Source organism: Sapajus apella, unplaced genomic scaffold (genome assembly GCF_009761245.1).
Source record: "Sapajus apella isolate SASKATOON/1434 unplaced genomic scaffold, GSC_monkey_1.0 scaffold173, whole genome shotgun sequence".
NCBI classification, from domain to species: Eukaryota; Metazoa; Chordata; class Mammalia; order Primates; family Cebidae; genus Sapajus; species Sapajus apella.
In genome coordinates this window covers 777658-794326 of record NW_022437113.1, presented here as the reverse complement: position 1 = coordinate 794326, position 16669 = coordinate 777658, and the positions used below count along the sequence as shown (strand labels likewise).

Here is a 16669-nt window from a genome sequence, read left to right as displayed (position 1 = left end):
CAGGCATGGTGGCGCACGCCTGTAATCCCAGCTACTCGGGAGGCTGAGGCAGGAGAATGGCTTGAATCCGGGAGGCAGAGGTTGCGGTGAGCTGAGATCGTGCCATTGCACTCCTCCAGCTTCAGCGACAGAGCGAGACTCTGTCTCAAAAAAAAAAAAATTTGCTGGGTAAGGTGGCTCATCCCTGTAATCCCAGCACTTGGGAGCCCAAGGTGGCTGAATAGGTCAGGAGTTCAAGCCCAGCCTGGCCAAGATGGTGAAACCCCGTCTCTACTAAAAATACAAAAAAAAAAACCCAGCCAGGTGTGGTGGCGGGTGCCTGTAATCCCAGCTACTCAGGAGGCTGAGACAGGAGAATCACTTGAACCCGGGAAGCAGAGGTTACGATGAGCCGAGATTGGGCTACTGCACTCCAGCCTGGGCAACAGAGGGAGACTCCATGTCAAAAAAAAAAAAAAAAGGCATGAAGCACTGATCTGTGCTACCACGTGCACGAAACTGGAGAACATGATGCTGAGTGAGAGAAGCCAGGCATGAAAGACCACACAGTGTGAGATTCCACTGATATGAAGTGCCCAGAACAGGCAAATCCACAGACAGGAAGCAGCTTCCTGGCTGCCAGGGGCTGGGGGAAGGGAATGGGGAGTGACTGCTGATGGGGACGAGGTCTTCTTTGGAAGGGATGAACATGTTCTAGAATTAGACAGAGGCAACGGTTGCACTACAGTGTGGGTGTATTCAATGCCCCTGAATTGTACACTTTAAAGTGGTTCCTTTTATATTATGTGACTCCTGCCTCAATTTATTTAATTATTTGAGACAGAGTCTCACTCTGTCACCCGGGCTGGAGTGCAGTGGCATGTTCTTGGCTCACTGCAAACTCCGCCTCCCAGGTGGAAGCGATTCTCCTGCCTCAGCCTCCCAAGTAGCTGGGATTACAGGCGTGCGCCATCACGTCCAGCTAATTTTTGTATTTTTAGTGGAGACGGGGTTTCACCATGCTGGCCAGGCTGGACTTGAACTCCTGGCCTCTAGCGATCCACCCGCCTCAGCTTTCCAAAGTTCTGGGATTACAGGTGTGCGCCACCCTGGGCTTCAGTTTATTTTTTTAGAGACAAGGTCTTCCTCTGTTGTTCAGACTCGGGTACGGCGGTTCCATCTCCCCTCACTGCAGCCTGGATCACCAGGGCTCAATGAATCCTCCCACCTGAGCCTCCGGAGCAGCTGGGACTTACAGGGCCACACCACTGTGCCAGGTTAATTTTGTTTATTTTGTATAGAGATGAGGTTTCACTATGTTACCCAGGCTGGTCTCGAATTCCTAGATTCAAGCAGTCCTCCTGCCTCGGCCTCCTAAAGTGCTGGGATTACCCGCATGAGCCACTAGGCCAGACACCTTAATTTTTTTTTTTTTTTTTTAAAGATGGGGTTTCACCACGATGGCCAGGCTGGTCTTGAACTCCTGACCTCAGGTGATCCACCCACCTCGGCCTCCCGCAGTGCTAGGATTACAGGTGTGAGCCACCACGCCCAGCCGGATCCTTCAAGTTTAAGGAGGCAGTGAAAGAGGTCGCACATTGCTCTGTGACCTGGGGGAGGTTCCTCAACCTCTCTGTGCCTTTGCAGTGAATGACGATGCCACCACATGGGTGAGTTCCGGAGCTGTCTGGCACACACTCGTGAAAGATGAGCAATGGCTGGCTGGGTATAACTGGCTCAGGCCTGTAATCCCGGAACTTTGGGAGGCTGGTTAAGACCAGCCTGGACAACATGGTGAGACCCCTATCTGTAAAAAAATGAAAAATAAAGGACAATGGTCAGCTGTTGCTGGGATCGGATCGTGTGCCTGTCCCAAGGCTTCAGCTCTCCACCTGTGAGGACCCTCGGAGGTGGTGGGTTGGAAGTGGCTTTGGAAACCCACAGGGCTGAGTGGGAGCTTGGAGGATCTTTGCCCTCACTCAAAGTCTCCTGGAGAAGTAGCTGAGGGCAAAGAAGTAGCCGAGGGCATGGTGGCTCACGCCTGTAATCCCAGCACTTTGGGAGGCCGAGGCGGGAGGATCGCCTGAGGTAAGGAGTTCGAGACCAGCCTGGCCCACATAGCGAAACCCCATCTCTACTAAAAAATGCAAGTTAGCTGGGCATGGTGGCGAGTGCCTGTAATCCCAGCTATTCAGGAGGCTACGGCAGGAGAATCACTTGAACCCAGGAGGCGGAAGTTGCAGTGAGTGGAGATCGCGCCACTGCACCCCAGCCTGGGCGACAGAGCAAGACTCTGTCTCAAAAAAAAAAAAAAAAAGGTCGGGTGCAATGGCTCAGGCCTGTAATACCAGCACTTTGGGAGGCCGAGGTGGGAGGATCACCTGAGCTCAGGAGTTCCAGACTAGCCTGGCCTACGTGGTGAAACCCCGTCTCTACTAAAAAATGCAAAAATTAGCCAGGCATGGTGGCGGGTGCCTGTAATCCCAGCTACTCAGGAGGCTGTGGAAGGAGAATCACTTGAACCCAGGAGATGGAGGTTACAGTGAGCGGAGATCGTGCCACTGCACCCTAGCCTGGGCAACAGAGCGAGACTGTATCTCAATGGCTCACCCCTCTAATCCCAGCCCTTTGGGAGGCTCAGGTGGGCAGATTGCCTGAGGTCAGGAGTTGGAGACCTGCCTGGCCCACATGGTGAAACCCTGTCTCTACTAAAAAATGCAAAAATTAGCTGGGCGTGGTGGCGAGCGCCTGTAATCCCAGCTATTTAGGAGGCTGAGGTAGGAGAATGGCTCGAACCCGGGAGGCGGAGGTTGCAGTGAGCCAAGATTGTGCCACTGCGCTCCAGCCTGGGCAACAGAGCAAGACTCTGTCTGGAGAAAGAAAAAAAGTGGCTGATGCCACACGTCAGAAACAGATTCCTGCATGCGCTCACCCCAGCTCCTCTGGGGCTTCTGACCAGGCCCTGGCCTCACCTCTGCCCCTGCCCCATGGAAGTTCAGAGGCTCCATACTTGCAGTTTCTCTGTGTGTCCCAGGCTGTCTCTGTGTGGCGAGCAGCTTCTTGTCCACTTGGGACTTCATTTGACTGGACTTCCTCTTACTCTTAAATTTAAAAAAAAATTTAATTAAAAAAAATTTAATTTATTGTTATTTTCTGAGACGGAGTCTCGCTCTGTTGCCCAGGAGGCTGGAGCGCAGTGGTGCAAACTTGGCTCACTGCAACCTCTGCCTCTTGGGTTTAAGCAGTTTTCCTGCCTCAGCATCCTGAGTAGCTGGGATTACCAGCGCCCACCACACCTAGCTAAATATTGTATTCTTAGTAGAGATGGGGGTTTCACCTTGTTGGTCTTAAACTCTGGCCTCAGGTGATCCGCCCGCCTTGGCTTCCCAAAGTGCTGGGATTACAATCGTGAGCCAGTGCACCTGGCCTTTTTGGTTTGTTTGTTTTTGAGATGGAGTTTCACTCTTGTTACCCAGGCTGGAGTGCAGTGGCGCGATCTCGGCTCACTGCAACCTCCGCCTCCCAGGCTCAAGCGATTCACCTGCCTCGGCCTCCCGAGTAGCTGGGATTCCAGGTTCGTGCCACCATACCCAGCTAATTTTCATACTTTTAGTAAGAGACAGGGTTTCACCATGATGGCCAGGCTGGTCTTGAACTCCTGACCTCAGGTGATCCACCTGCCTCAGCCTCCCAAAGTGCTGGGATTACAGAAGCCACCGCGCCCGGCCTGGTTTCTTCTTTTTTACAGCATTTATGTATTTGACTTGCATATGCTTGTGGCTGGCTCACTCCTGTGGAAGTGAAGGGCTGCCAGGGTGTTTCACCAGCACCTGGGACAAGGCAAGTGGCCCTAGTGCCAGGCTTGTGCCAGGCCCTGGGCTATGACAGGAGAAGGTGGGGAGGGATGTGACAGGGACACAGGCCATCTGGGGGTGGTCAGAGTAGCTCTGGGAGCAGCAGGTGAAGCCCAGGGGAGGAGGAGGAGGGAAAGGAAGAGGAGGAGGAGAGGGAGGAGGAAGGGGATGGAAAGGAGGGGGATGGGGAGGAGGGGGATGGGAAGGAGGGGGATGGGGAAGAGGGGGGTGGGAAAGGGAGGATGGGGAGGAGGGGGATGGGGAGGAGGATGAGGAGGGAGAGGAGGGGGAGGAGGAGAGAGGGATGCTTTCCCACAGCTGCCTCTCCGGGGCCACTGCCCAAGGCCGGCCTCTGCACTTTTGTCCCTGAAGCGGGAGCTTGGCTCCAGGATGAGGTGGCGTCAGCGGCAGACCGGGGCCTGTCTCGCTCTGGCTGGGGGACGGTGGGCTGGCCCTGCAGAGCTCCGCCCTGGGCTGAGTCACAGCACAGCGCCAGGTGGGGGCCTTCCTGACAGAAAGCAAACTCCAGGCGAGAAGGTCTGGGGGCGGGCGGGGACCATCTGTGGTAAAGTCAGCCCTAGTTGGGTGACGAGAGGGTGTGGACCCCTGGCCCAGCAGACCGTCGGAGGGCAGAAAGACCTGGAAGCTTTGGATTTAGGAACTAGACTGGTGCTTTCAGTTTCTTTTCTTGTTCAGGAGGCTGAGGATGGGGCTTCATGAAACCAACCAGGAAGAATGAAACACAGAGCTGGTCCGATACCCAGCTCGAGGGAGGGGGCCCGGAAGCTTCTGGAAGTCCGCTGCCCCTAAGCAGGGGCCACTCTAGCCCACGAGGTCAGGTTGGCGGAGGCAGGCGAGGGGACTTTGCAGCTCAAGTCACAAGCCAGGAGGGACTGGGCCTGGAGCCTGCAGTGGCCAGGCTGGAAAGGTCAGAGCTGGCTCTGCCTCTAGCTGTGCGTGCAAGAAGCCGCATTTATGCACGCTTGGGAGCCCGGGGATTAGCCCCGCAAAGAAAGACCTGGCAGTTTGGGAGCCCGGGACCCGGAATGGCGAGAGGGCACTTGGGGGCGTTGGGAAACATTCTGGGTTCAGAGTCTGGTCAGGGAGGAAAAACCAAACGGAGATCAGCAGGAAGGGGAAGGGGTCTCCAAGGGCTTTCCCATCCCAGCTTCCCAGGACACCTGACCCTAGCTCCTGGATTTCATCCACCTCTCATGACAGACACGACCCCTGGGAGGAAGGGGCCCAGGCCTCCTGAAGCAGAGCCCCAGCCAGTGAGTCTAGGACCAGGGGCGGGAGCTGCAAATGGGGCTCCCCACCCTTCCTTCCCTCCTTCCGTGAGATTGCCCCACCCACCCAACCCTGTGAGCCCAGCCCCCTGCCCGGCCCACCCTGCAAGGGCGTGGGATGTGCCAGGAGATGCTCCTTTCTGCCGGGCGCGGTGGCTCACACCTGTAGTCCCGGCACTGTGGGAGGCCGAGGCGGGCGGATCACGAGGTCAGGAGTTTGAGACCAACCTGACCAACGTGCTGTAACCCCATCTCTATTAAAAATACAAAAAAAGGGCCGGGCGCAGTGGCTCAAGCCTGTAATCCCAGCACTTTGGGAGGCCGAGGCGGGTGGATCACGAGGTCACGAGATGCGGAGACTGCAGTGAGCCGAGATGGCAAGAGTGAGACTCCATGTCAAAACGAATGCTCTTATCCAGCAGGCAGGTGGGCTCGTGCATCCCAAGGCCCCAGGCCTGAGCCCCCAACTGCGGCCCCTGCCTCTGTTGAGGGGGTGGGTTTGTGAGGCTTGGACCCCACATGCCCCATATCTAACCCTCAGTGAAGTGCTGCTGTGTCACCAAGCAGAGAGCAGGTGACAGCAGACATCCGTCCCAGTCCCCCCACCCACCACAAGGGGAGCATCCCAGGCCCCAGGCTAGGAAATTGTAAATGCATAATCTGTCCAATGGCAAATAACTCTGAGGACTCAAGAAGCCCTGACCTGTGGAGCCGGCTGCCGCGTGCCTCTGGGCTTCCCTGTGGCTCCTTCCCTCTCCCCAGATGCTACCAGGAGCTACCAAAGTGCTGACTCAGCATCTCAGGGCACCCCTGACAAGCCTGGCCTGGCTCAGAAAGGGGGCAGCAGCCTCGTGACTCTTCCACATGCATTCCTGTCCCCAGTCTTCTCTGCGTGAATGCTAGTGTGGACAGAGGGGGCAGATGATGGAGCCCAGGTCACCCGGAAGGGGTGATGGGAACCACACATGGCCCCTGCCGGGCAGTTCCCTCCCCACACCCACCCCCAGCATTAATATCTCCACAGAGGGGAAGGGGTTACAGGGCAACCTGGCGCGGGGGTCACCGGGGACCCTCAGGAGCCCCCGATATCCAGATGCCGGTACTGATGTCCTTCAGTGCCCCACTGTGACGCTGATGCCTGGTGAGAACCTTCAAAAGGAAGCTTCCCTTACTGGCTGGCAATTTCCTGAGAGCCCAGCCATGGACCGACGGTGGGAGACCCGCTAGGTGCGCCCAGAAGCTGAAAAGGAACGTCGGATGTGCAGTGTGTAGTTTTGTTTATTTTTATTTTTGTAACACAGAGAGAGGAAGCGAAGGGCCAGGGCCCGGCGGCGTCCCCTGCACGGGCTCTAAAGCATTCATCCGTCCCCGGGTTTGTTTTGAAAGGCAATTTTGGGGCCGCGCTCAAGGAAACTCCAGGCTGTCAATCCCAGCGTCAACAGCTTAAAATAAAAATCTCCCGTCTGTTCGCTGCTCCGAGAGGCTCCGAGAAACGCAAACCAAACCCCTCTGGAAAATGCCGCCCTGAGAACCAGAGCGAGGCTTGAAAGATGCTTTCAGCAAAGAATCTTCCAGGAATCCAGCCAGCTCTGGACGGCCACTTCACAAAACCAAAAACACCAAACATTTCCAACCAGAGAACTGCCGGCTGTAGCAAGAAAAAGGGGCTTCACCTAAAAGGGAGAGTCACAAAACGCGAGGGGGATCTCCCCGAGGCCCGCCTCTTCCTTTCTGAGCAGACCCGTCCATCTGTGGAGTGGAGCCGCGGTCCTGGCGGGAGGGCGCAGCGGCCGGTCTGGGTGGGCGCTCACTGTTTGCCCGCCTGTCTGCCCGGCTTCTTCTCCGGCTGGCCTCTGCCTGTGCCTGGGATCCCACCTCGGCCCCGGCCACCAAACACACCTGTGGGACAGAGAGAGGGGGCTGCAGCTGAGCCAGGTGGGTGGGACCTTTGACAGGATCCCAACACCCCGAAACACTAGGCCAGGTCACCAGCTCTCCAGCCTCAGCTTCCTCCTGTGTGACGTGGGGACTGCCCCTTGGGGAGGAGCATCTGAGCAAGGCAGGCACTCCAGGGCATCCTCATTATGGGACTAGACCCAGTCCCCTAGGGCTGCAGGGTGGGGACAGGCTTCCTAAAGAACAAAGCCAGAAGGGCTTCCTGGAGGAGGGGGAGGTAGGAGAGGGGTGGAGCAGAGACCAGGGCAGTAGGCCAGGCTGGGGGCTGCATGGGGGGCCTCCCATGCTCCAGAACCACCCACAGCCCCTCATCCACCTGCCAGGAGGAAAACAGGAAGAGGGGTTATTATGTATCCAGCCCCAGGCACAGGGAAGGGGAGGGGACTCCCCAGCAGGCCCGAGGCCACAGGGACAGGAGACCATGAGACCAAATGACATTTTCCATGAAGCCCCTGAGGTGGAAACACACAGCCGCTGGGGAGGCATGTGTGTGGGGTGTCCAGCGCCCCCACCCAGGGAGGTCCTGGGAGATGAGGGCCCTGCGCAGGGACTCACTGAGTGGACGCTTCGGCAGCACCTACAGTGATCCTGAGCAAGCTGCAGGCAGGGGACCTGTTCCCACACCCTCCGTGTGCCCGCGGCCCTCTAATGCCACCCCCACCACAGGCCAGGCCTGAGTGCAGCAGGCTGGGTGGGCAGGGACCCAACACCAATCCCTCCTTCTCCCCCTCCCTCAGGGATCCCAGCTGTGACCCCCGTCTAGGGAGCCATTTCAGAGAACTTTCTAGCTGGACTAACGTTTGAGGAAGTCAAAGCTGGAGCTTTGAACAGCCAGAGAGCCAACGCCAGCAGGAGGCCACATGCCGGGTGCCAGAGGCAGCACAGCTCCGGGCTGGGGAGGTCTGGGGACCGAGGACTGACATCCACAGGAGCTGGAATCTCCATCTCTGCAGACCTCAACCCCGTGAAGGCGGGGCCAGGGGTCCAGATTCAGAGGATCCAAGAGGTTGAGGCTCTCACCAGCTAGAGACCACCAGGTCTTGTGGGGGCAGAGCCCAGAGGCCAACAATGGCCTGGGGCTACCGATGTCCCCTCTCCCAGGCAGGACCAGCTGTGCCAGGGCACACGGCTTTGTGGGAGCCCCTGTGAGGCTGCTGTCTGCAACCCATGGCTCCATGGCTTCCTGCAGAACAGCCAGAGAAAGCCCCCTCACTTCCCTAGGTAGGACCCAACCTACGCTCTCAACAACCTTGACCCCAAGTGCGTAGGAGCCAGGCCTGCGACCCCAGAGGCCCCACCCACCCTGAGACCCCCAAAGCTCCTCGCCTGGAACACTGCCCCTGCCCCTCCCTCGGGATCACTCCTGACCACTCAGTCAGCCTGCACTCAAAGTTGGCGCCTGGGGCCTTCGGGGGCAGCCATCCTGTGCCACAAGCTCCCAGGCCGGCACCCGAGCCCGGCACGAAGGCCCCCTGAGAACACAGAGCCGGAGAGAGAGGTGAGGAGGGGCAGGGGCTGCAGATGGCATTTTACGCCCAATTTGTCATCTCTGGTGGGGAGGGCAAGCTTGGCTTTGGATAGAGCCACGGCAGGGAAAGGGCCCCACGCCAGGCCCCGAGTAAATCCTTGCCAGTGGCTGGACAGGTGGGCACTGCCAGACCCTCTCTGCAGAGGGGAAACTGAGGCTGGGGGAGGTGCAGTGAGAGGAGGGCTGAGTCCCGGGTCTTGGGGCTCCTCCGGCTGGGCCTTGGCTCACGGCCAACGACCAGGAGGAGGCCTGGGAGGGTCGGGAGGCTCCCAGGCAGTGCTTTGAGGGCACCAGCCAAGGAGGCCAATGAAGGAGGAATGCCCCTTGTGGCCACCCTCCCGCCCCAGGTGTGTCCGCTGGGATGGGAGCCCCACCTCGGCCGGCACCGCCCATGCCGCGGCCCTTCTGCTGCTTCTGTTGCTGCAGGCCTCCGCGGCCGCGGCCCTTGGCCACCACCTCCTCCTTGACCATGTCGATGATCTCATCAGGGATTCGCAGGTACTTGATGGTGCTGCCGCGGATGTAGCACTCGGGCATCCGCCAGAACTTGTCCCCGTCCTGCAGAGAAGGGGGCGGGTTATTACGGGGCCACCTGGCCAAGTCCTGGGAGCGGGGTCTGAGATCTGCAGGAGGCCCTGCAAAGCTGGGTGCAGAGGGCAGGGGCAGCATCACCCCACACAGACCGCCATCCCACCCCGCCTGCACACTGCACCACCCCGGGACGCAGCACAGTCTCGGTCCGGGGACACAGCATGGAAATGGGTCCAGCCTCCAGGCAGGATCTCCCCTGACCCAGGCAATCCTTCACCCAGGAGCAAGGGTCCACAAAGGAAGACTGGCTCCTATCCTCTGCCCATGGGGCTGGCTCAGGAGTGGCTGACTGGGGCTCCCTCTGGTTGGGGTTGGGGGTTTCTTTTACCGGCAACCCAAAGCCCAGAGCAGGTGGGGACTTCCCTGTGCACCAGACACAGCCGAAGCCCAGTTACTCCTCCTCCTGCCCCGGCCCACCTCCCTTCTGGAAGCCTCTCTATGCGCCCTGACTCATTCATCCATTCAAGAAGCATCAACTGACAGGGACATGCTACAGGCTGGATGTGGTGGGTGAAGAGGGGTGGAGGATGGGGAACCTGGGTCCTGCTAGGGTGGCTCAAGGGCGGTTCCCAGCGATGCCAGTTTCAGGAGAGCTAATTGAGGCTGGAGAAATGGGGGCCTTGCAAAGTCACAGACTCACTATGCAATGCCGCCCCAAGGCCCCACCGGGACATATTGAGGGCTTAGCAGGGGCCAGAGCCCCTCCTACCATATCAGTTCCCCAGCCCTGCCCCGCTGCCCCAGTTCCTGGACAGATCCATGCGGGACACCTGGATGGTCTTCTCCCCCATCCCCCTAGAAGTCAGATCACAGTATCTTCCTGCTTGGAATCCACTCAGGGCGCCTCTGGCCTGGGGGCAAGGTCTGAGAGCCTCAGCAAGGCTATGGAGGGCCCCGCCCTGGCTGTCCTCTCCCAGCCCGTGACGACACTCCCTCCAAATGGAACTTTCTGCTTCTGGAACACCCGCCATGGGCCTGCCCCCCAGAACTTTGCATGTGGTGTTCCCGCTTCTCGTCTGGCCAACTCTGGCCCCAAAAGGCCTCACCTACCCAAATCCCCAGGTCCCCCCGTCAGACACTCTCCTCCACGCCTGAGTGAGTCTGGCCTGGCCCAGCACCAGGCAGGGATGAACAGACCCTTTTGGGTGCTCACTCTTCCAGGAACCCCTCAAGGGCTCGTGGGATGGAAACACTATGGTTCTGTAGGAGTTCTGGGCCGGGGCAGGCAGCTCAGCACCCAGCTCTCCCCAGCAGGGCCCAGAGGCTTCCTCGTGCAGGAACCTGGACAGGACCTGAGCTCACTACAGGGAGGCCCTTGCCTCCTGCCCGAAACGCTCCTGAGGTCTCAGCCCAGGCTCTCTGCATCTGGCGGCCTGCCTCTGAGGGAGGGAGGGGCCCACTTAGATAGGGACGATGTGAGTTCCCGTGACCTATCCTCCCAGCGCCCAGCCACAGATTCAAGCTGCCCAGGGAAAGCCACGTGTCCAGTGGAAGCTGGCGGCAGAGGCCGGACCTAACCCCTGGAGACCTCATAGCCTCTGAATGAATGGGCTTCTCACGTCTAAGAGCTGGTGAATGGGCTTCTCGCTTCTAAGACATGGTGGTGTCCATAAAACCGCATGTGCTCACGCACGTGACACACCCGATGATTCCAGCGCCGGAAGTGGACAGAGCCCCACTGGCAGCAGGCAGGAAGGCACCGTCCGACAGGACCAGACGGGACCCACCCAGATACCCTCCCACAGGCTGCGGCCCAAACCCAGCAAGCAGCTTCCAGAGCTTCTATCGCTGCTGCACGGCGACCCCACCACCTGCCCCCACCTCACCAGCCCTGTGCTGACAGGAGGCCCAGTCCCGGTGGGGATGGGGGTCAGGGCAAGACAAGGCCACTTCAGGAAGGAGCGCGTCCCTCCTCACGCCCTGTGGTCCCGTCAAGGCCACCTCAGGCAGGTGCTTCCAGCTCCCCAACAGTTTCCTCCCTATACCATGGGGGGCTGTCGCCCATGGGGAGACACGACAGATGGGATCAGGGAAGGCTGGCGGGAGGAAGCCAAGGGAGCCGCTGCCTTCGGCACCACCTCGACCTCCTCCTCAGTGCTCTGTGGGTCACCCCAGGCACCCCAGGGGCGGGAAGGCCTGTGACACCAGAGGAAGCCACCTTCCAGCCCCAGCTGGCTGCGCAGGGCTCCTAGCCAGGCGCTTGCAGTCTCGGGCTCTGGAGGGCGGCTCCTGGCCTGCCGTGGCGCTGCTCCTGCCCACCGTAGCCTGGGCATCCCGTACATCCCATGGCCACACCACCATGCCCATAGAGTCCAGGCAATATCCGGCTGGACTAAAGGCAGCAGAGTCCGGGGGGCTCGGGCCTCCCCTGGAGGGAGCCGCCCTGACCTGAGCCACAGAAAGTCCCAAGGCCTAGGTCCTTCCAGGTCAGGGTGGCACCAACAGACACACAGCAGAAAGGCCAGGTGAGGAGGGCAGCCTCCCACAGGGTAGAAGTCCAGGGCGAGCTGGGGGCCTGGAGGCCTGGCCCGCCCTGCCCTGTCCCTCCCATGCCCCACTGGCCCCTGCAGGATGAGCAGGCCCAGGTGGCTTCCCCCACTGACTCCTCCCATGAGGCCCAGGGAGGGAGGATGCTGAGCGTGCACCCCACCCCTCCCCCAGCCCCCGCTGGCGGTGCGGCACCCACCCTGGACGTGCAGATGACCTCTCGCAGGTTAATGTTCATCCAGTTGTCGCAGCTCACCAGGTGCCCGTTGTATGTTTCCCCATTTTTCAGCTCCACCAACTGGAAGAGAGACAGGCCAGAGGTCGGCTGTGGCCCCAGAGCTCTGCACCACGGGCTCCCCAGGAGGTGCGCCTCTGCCCCTTGAGACGGGCCACCACCTCCGGGCCTCAGCCCATGGCTCCGAGACCCCCAAATGGCCTTTCTTACGGACGACAGGCTGTGCCTCCTTTCATGATGCCAATCTTTGTGCAATTAAAAATGATACTGGGCCATGTGCGGTGGCTCACGCCTGTAATTCCAGAGCTTTGGGAGGCCGAGGTGGGAGGATCACCTGAGGTCAGGAGTTTGAGACCAGCCTGACCAACATGAACAAACCCTGTCTCTACTAAAAATTAGCCAGGTGTGGTGGTACGTGCGTGTAGTCCCAGCTACTCGGGAGCCTGAGGCAGGAGAAATGTTTGAATCTGGGAGGCAGAGGTTGCAGTGAGCTGAGGTTGCGTCACTGCACTCTGGCCTGAGCAACAGAGCAAAAAGCGGGATCAAAAAAAAAAAAAAAAAAAAAAAAAAACTAAGAAACAGAAATATTTAAAGGAATGAATGACAGTGACGGTGGCCACTGATTCAGGGCGGTCACCAGATATCTGGGCTTTGGTGTTCTGGAAATGCTGCTTTTCACTGCAATAATGACTTATTTACTTTGATAGGTTTTGAGGGCAAAGGTAAGTAGCACATCATTCGGAAGACAGACTGCTGTTAGGAAAAGGCTGAGACTGTTTCGGTCTTTTCTGAGACGGTCTTGCTCTGTGCCCAGGCTGGAGGGCAGTGTCGTGACCGAGCTCACTGCAGCCTTGACCGCCCGGGCTCCACCCAAGGCTGAGTTTTCTCCTGCCTCAGCCTCCCAAGTAGCTAGAATTGCAGGCGCCTGCCACTACACCCGGCTAATTTTTTATATTTTTGGTAGAGACGAGGCTTTCACCATGTTGGCCAGGCTGGTCTTGAACTCCTGACCTCAGGTGATCCACCCACCTCGGCCTCCCACCAAGGCTGAGATTTTTAAACAATTCACTTAGGCATCTGCCCAAGAGAAATGAACACAGGCAACCATACAGGCGTGCTCTGGGCTCACTGCAGCCTCAAATGCCCCCGGCTCAGGTGATCCTCCTGCCTCAGGCTTCCAAGTAACTGAGACTACAGGCGCACGCCACTACACCCAGGTAATTTTTTTTTTTTTTTTTTTTTAGACGGAGTCTCACTCTGTCACCCAGGCTGGAGTGCAGTGGCGTGATCTCAGCTCACTGCAACCTCTGCCTCCCAGGTGCAAGCGATTCTTCTGCCTCAGCCTCCCCAGTAGCTGGGAGTACAGGCACACACCTCCATGCCTAATTTTTGGTAGAGATGGGGTTTCACGTGTTGGCCAGGCTGGTCTCGAACTCCTGACCTCAGGTGATCCACCTACCTCGGGCTCCCAAAGTGCTGGGATTACAGGCATGAGCCACCGCACCCGGCCCTACACCCAGGTAATTTTTATATTTTATTGAGAGGTGGTTTCTCCATGTTGCCCAGGCTGGTTTCCAAACCCCTGGGCTCAGGCCATCCTCTAGCCTCAGCCTCTCAAAAGTACGGAATTATAGGTGTGAGCCATCATGCCCAGCCTGATGTTCTTTTTATTAAGAGACAGGGTCTTGCTATATTGCCCAGGTTGGACTCCTGGGCTCAAGCGATCCTTCCACCTCATTCATTTTTTTTCTTTTTTTAGAGACAAGGTCTCACTCTGTCGCCCAGGCTGGAGCACATTGGTGTGATCATAGCCTACTGCAGCCTCAAACTCCTGGGACCAATCGATCCTCTTGCCTAGTCTCCTGAGTCGCTGTGACTACAGGGACATACCACCTCGTCTGGCTAAATTTTAAGTTTGTGTGTGTGTCTTTTGAGACAGTTTTGCTCTGTGGCCAGGCTGGAAGGCAGTGGTGCATTTTCAGCTCACTGCAACCTCTGCCTCCTGGGTTCAAGCAATTCTTTCGCAGCCTCCTGAATAACTGGGACTACAGGCGTGCACCACCATGGCCGGCTAATTTTTGTATTTTTAGTAGAGACGGGGTGGGTCGGGCGCGGTGGCTCAAGCCTGTAATCCCAGCACTTTGGGAGGCCGAGGCGGGTGGATCACGAGGTCAAGAGATCGAGACCATCCTGGTCAACACGTGAAACCCCGTCTCTACTAAAAATACAAAAAATTAGCTGGGCATGGTGGCGCGTGCCTGTAATCCCAGCTACTCAGGAGGCTGAGGCAGGAGAATTGCCTGAACCCAGGAGGCGGAGGTTGTGGTGAGCCGAGATCGCGCCATTGCACTCCAGCCTGGGTAACATGAGTGAAACCCCGTCTCCAAAAAAAAAAAAAAAAAAAGAGACGGGGTTTCACCATGTTGGCCAGGATGGTTTCCATCTCTCGCCTCTGTGATCTGCCCGCCTCGGCCTCCCAAAGTGCTGGGATTACAGGCATGAGTCACTGCAGTTGGCCGACTACATTAATAAGTATGTATATATTACCATCACAAGCAGCAGAAAAGACAGGGGTGTGGACACACCTGGGAAGAGAGAAGGGAAGGAGCTGCTGTACTGGTGGACAGGCAGGAAGCCGTCTGCTCAGCCACTGTCCCTATGCTGAGGCTGGCCGCCCCGCCCCCAACAGGTTGTCCCAGACCAGCGAGTACTCACCATGGGGTGATTCTGAGCTGTCTTCAGCAGTGACAAGGGAAGCTGAAAGGCAAATAAAGCTGCATGGTTTGTCTGTCTGACCAGCACCTGGGAGCTCTGGTCTCGAGTCCACCCCACGACTCATGGATGGTGCGGTGCGGGGAGCACAGGAGTGCGTGTCAATCACTCCCCGCCGGAAATGCCACTTCCTTACTCTGCCCAGCGCAGAACACACACCTGCCTCTTGGATTAGGAAGAAAAGCCTCACACACTCTCCCTCCTCCCATAGGTGGCCACCACTTGCTCTTGGTGCTGAACACTCTGGTCAATTTTTTTTTTTTTTTTGAGATCAAGTTTCGCTCTTGTTACCCAGGCTGGAGTGTGATGGCGCGATCTCGGCTCACCGCAACCTCCGCCTCCTGGGTTCAAGCGATTCTCCTGCCTCAGCCTCCTGGGTAGGTGGGATTACAGGCACGCGCCACCACACCTGGCTATTTTGTATTTTTAGTAGAGACGGGGTTTCTCCATGTTGGTCACGCTGGTTTCAAACTCCTGAATTCAGGTGATCCACCTGCCTCGGTCTCCCACCGTGCCTGGCCAATTTTTTTTTTTTGGGACAGAGTCTCGCTCTGTTGCCCAGGCTGGAGCGCAGTGGCACGATCACAGCTCACCGCAACCTCCACGTCTCTGGCTCAAGCAATTTTTCTGCCTCAGTCTCCCAAGCAGCTGGGACTACAGGCATGTGTCACCACACCCAGCTTATTTTTCTATTTTTAGAAGAGGCGGGGTTTTACCATGTTGGCCAAGCTAGTCTCAAACTCCTGGCCTCAGGTGGTCCACCCGCCTCAGCTTCCCAAAGTGCGGGCATTACGGGCATGAACCACGTGCCTGGCCTGCTGCCTGTATTTTAGGGTCAAACTGGTATCTCTGAGAGGCACCCACGCTGATGAGGTTATTGTGAGTATGGAGTTGAGGGCACCGCATCTTGGAGACTGAGGAACCTGCCCAGTACTATGGAGCCGGCAAGAAACAGCTGGCCTGGCCCTTTCTGTCTGAAGCAAGCACAAGCCCACGCCTTGCAGGGCAACCCCAACTGGCCCAAGGCGGACACTGCCATGCCCCATTGCAGGGGTCAGTCCCATCTGAGAAGGCCACATCTGAGCTGGTTTCATTTTTATTTTTTTTAGATGCAGTCTCGCTCTAAAAATACAAAATATAAGGCTGGGCGCAGTGGCTCACGCCTGTAATCCCAGCACTTTGGGAGGCCGAGGCGGGTGGATCACGAGGTCAAGAGATCGAGACCATCCTGGTCAACACGGTGAAACCCCGTCTCTACTAAAACTACAAAAAATTAGCTGGACATGGTGGCGCATGCCTGTAATCCCAGCTACTCAGGAGGCTGAGGCAGGAGAATTGCCTGAACCCAGGAGGCGGAGGTTGCGGTGAGCCGAGATCGCGCCATTGTACTCCAGCCTGGGTAACAAGAGCGAAACTCCGTCTCAAAAAAAAAAAAAAACAAAAAAAATTTAGCGTGTGCCTGTAGTCCCAGCGACTCCAGGGTGCTGAGGCGGGAGGATCGCTTGAGCCTGGGAGGCGAGCCTGCTGCCCAGGCTGGAGTGCAGTGGCACGATCTTGGCTCCCTGCAACCTCCACTTCCCAGGTTCAAGTGATCCTCCTGGCTCATCCTCCCGAGTAGCTGAGATTACAAGGGTGCGCCACCATGTCCGGCTAATTTTTGTTTTTCTTTGACACGGAGCTTCCCTCTTGCTGCCCAGGCTAGAATATAATGGCTCAATCTCGGCTCACAGTCACCTCTGTCCCCCTGGTTCAAGCGATTCTCCTGCCTCAGCCTCCCGAGTAGCTGGGATTACAGGCATGCACTGCCATGCATGGCTAATTTTGTACTTTTAGTTCAGACACGGTTTCTCCATGTTGGTCAGGCTGGTGTCGAACTCCCGACCTCAGGTGATCCACCCGCCTCAGCCTCCCAAAGTCCTGAGATTACAGGCTTGAGCCACCACGCCCGGCCTAATTTTTGTATTTTTTTTTTTTTTTT

At 57.7% G+C, this 16669-nt stretch overlaps 1 protein-coding gene across 2 annotated transcripts in view; it reads right to left on the bottom strand.

Annotated features, from left to right (window-relative positions):
- Window positions 1-6384: 6384 nt before the first annotated feature.
- The window catches only part of LSM4 (LSM4 homolog, U6 small nuclear RNA and mRNA degradation associated), a 16768-nt gene continuing 6483 nt past the window's right edge, over window positions 6385-16669 (bottom strand). Inside the window, exons 2-5 of one of the 2 annotated variants that reach the window (XM_032267898.1) lie at window positions 14635-14676; window positions 11884-11982; window positions 8981-9164; window positions 6385-7021 (exon numbers count right to left, since the gene is read on the bottom strand). In XM_032267898.1, coding sequence (XP_032123789.1) covers window positions 6930-7021; window positions 8981-9164; window positions 11884-11982; window positions 14635-14676 — 417 coding nt within the window. In that variant the 3' untranslated portion in view covers window positions 6385-6929. The remainder of the gene's footprint in view (window positions 7022-8980; window positions 9165-11883; window positions 11983-14634; window positions 14677-16669) is intronic. The other variant, XM_032267899.1, reaches the window with a different exon arrangement.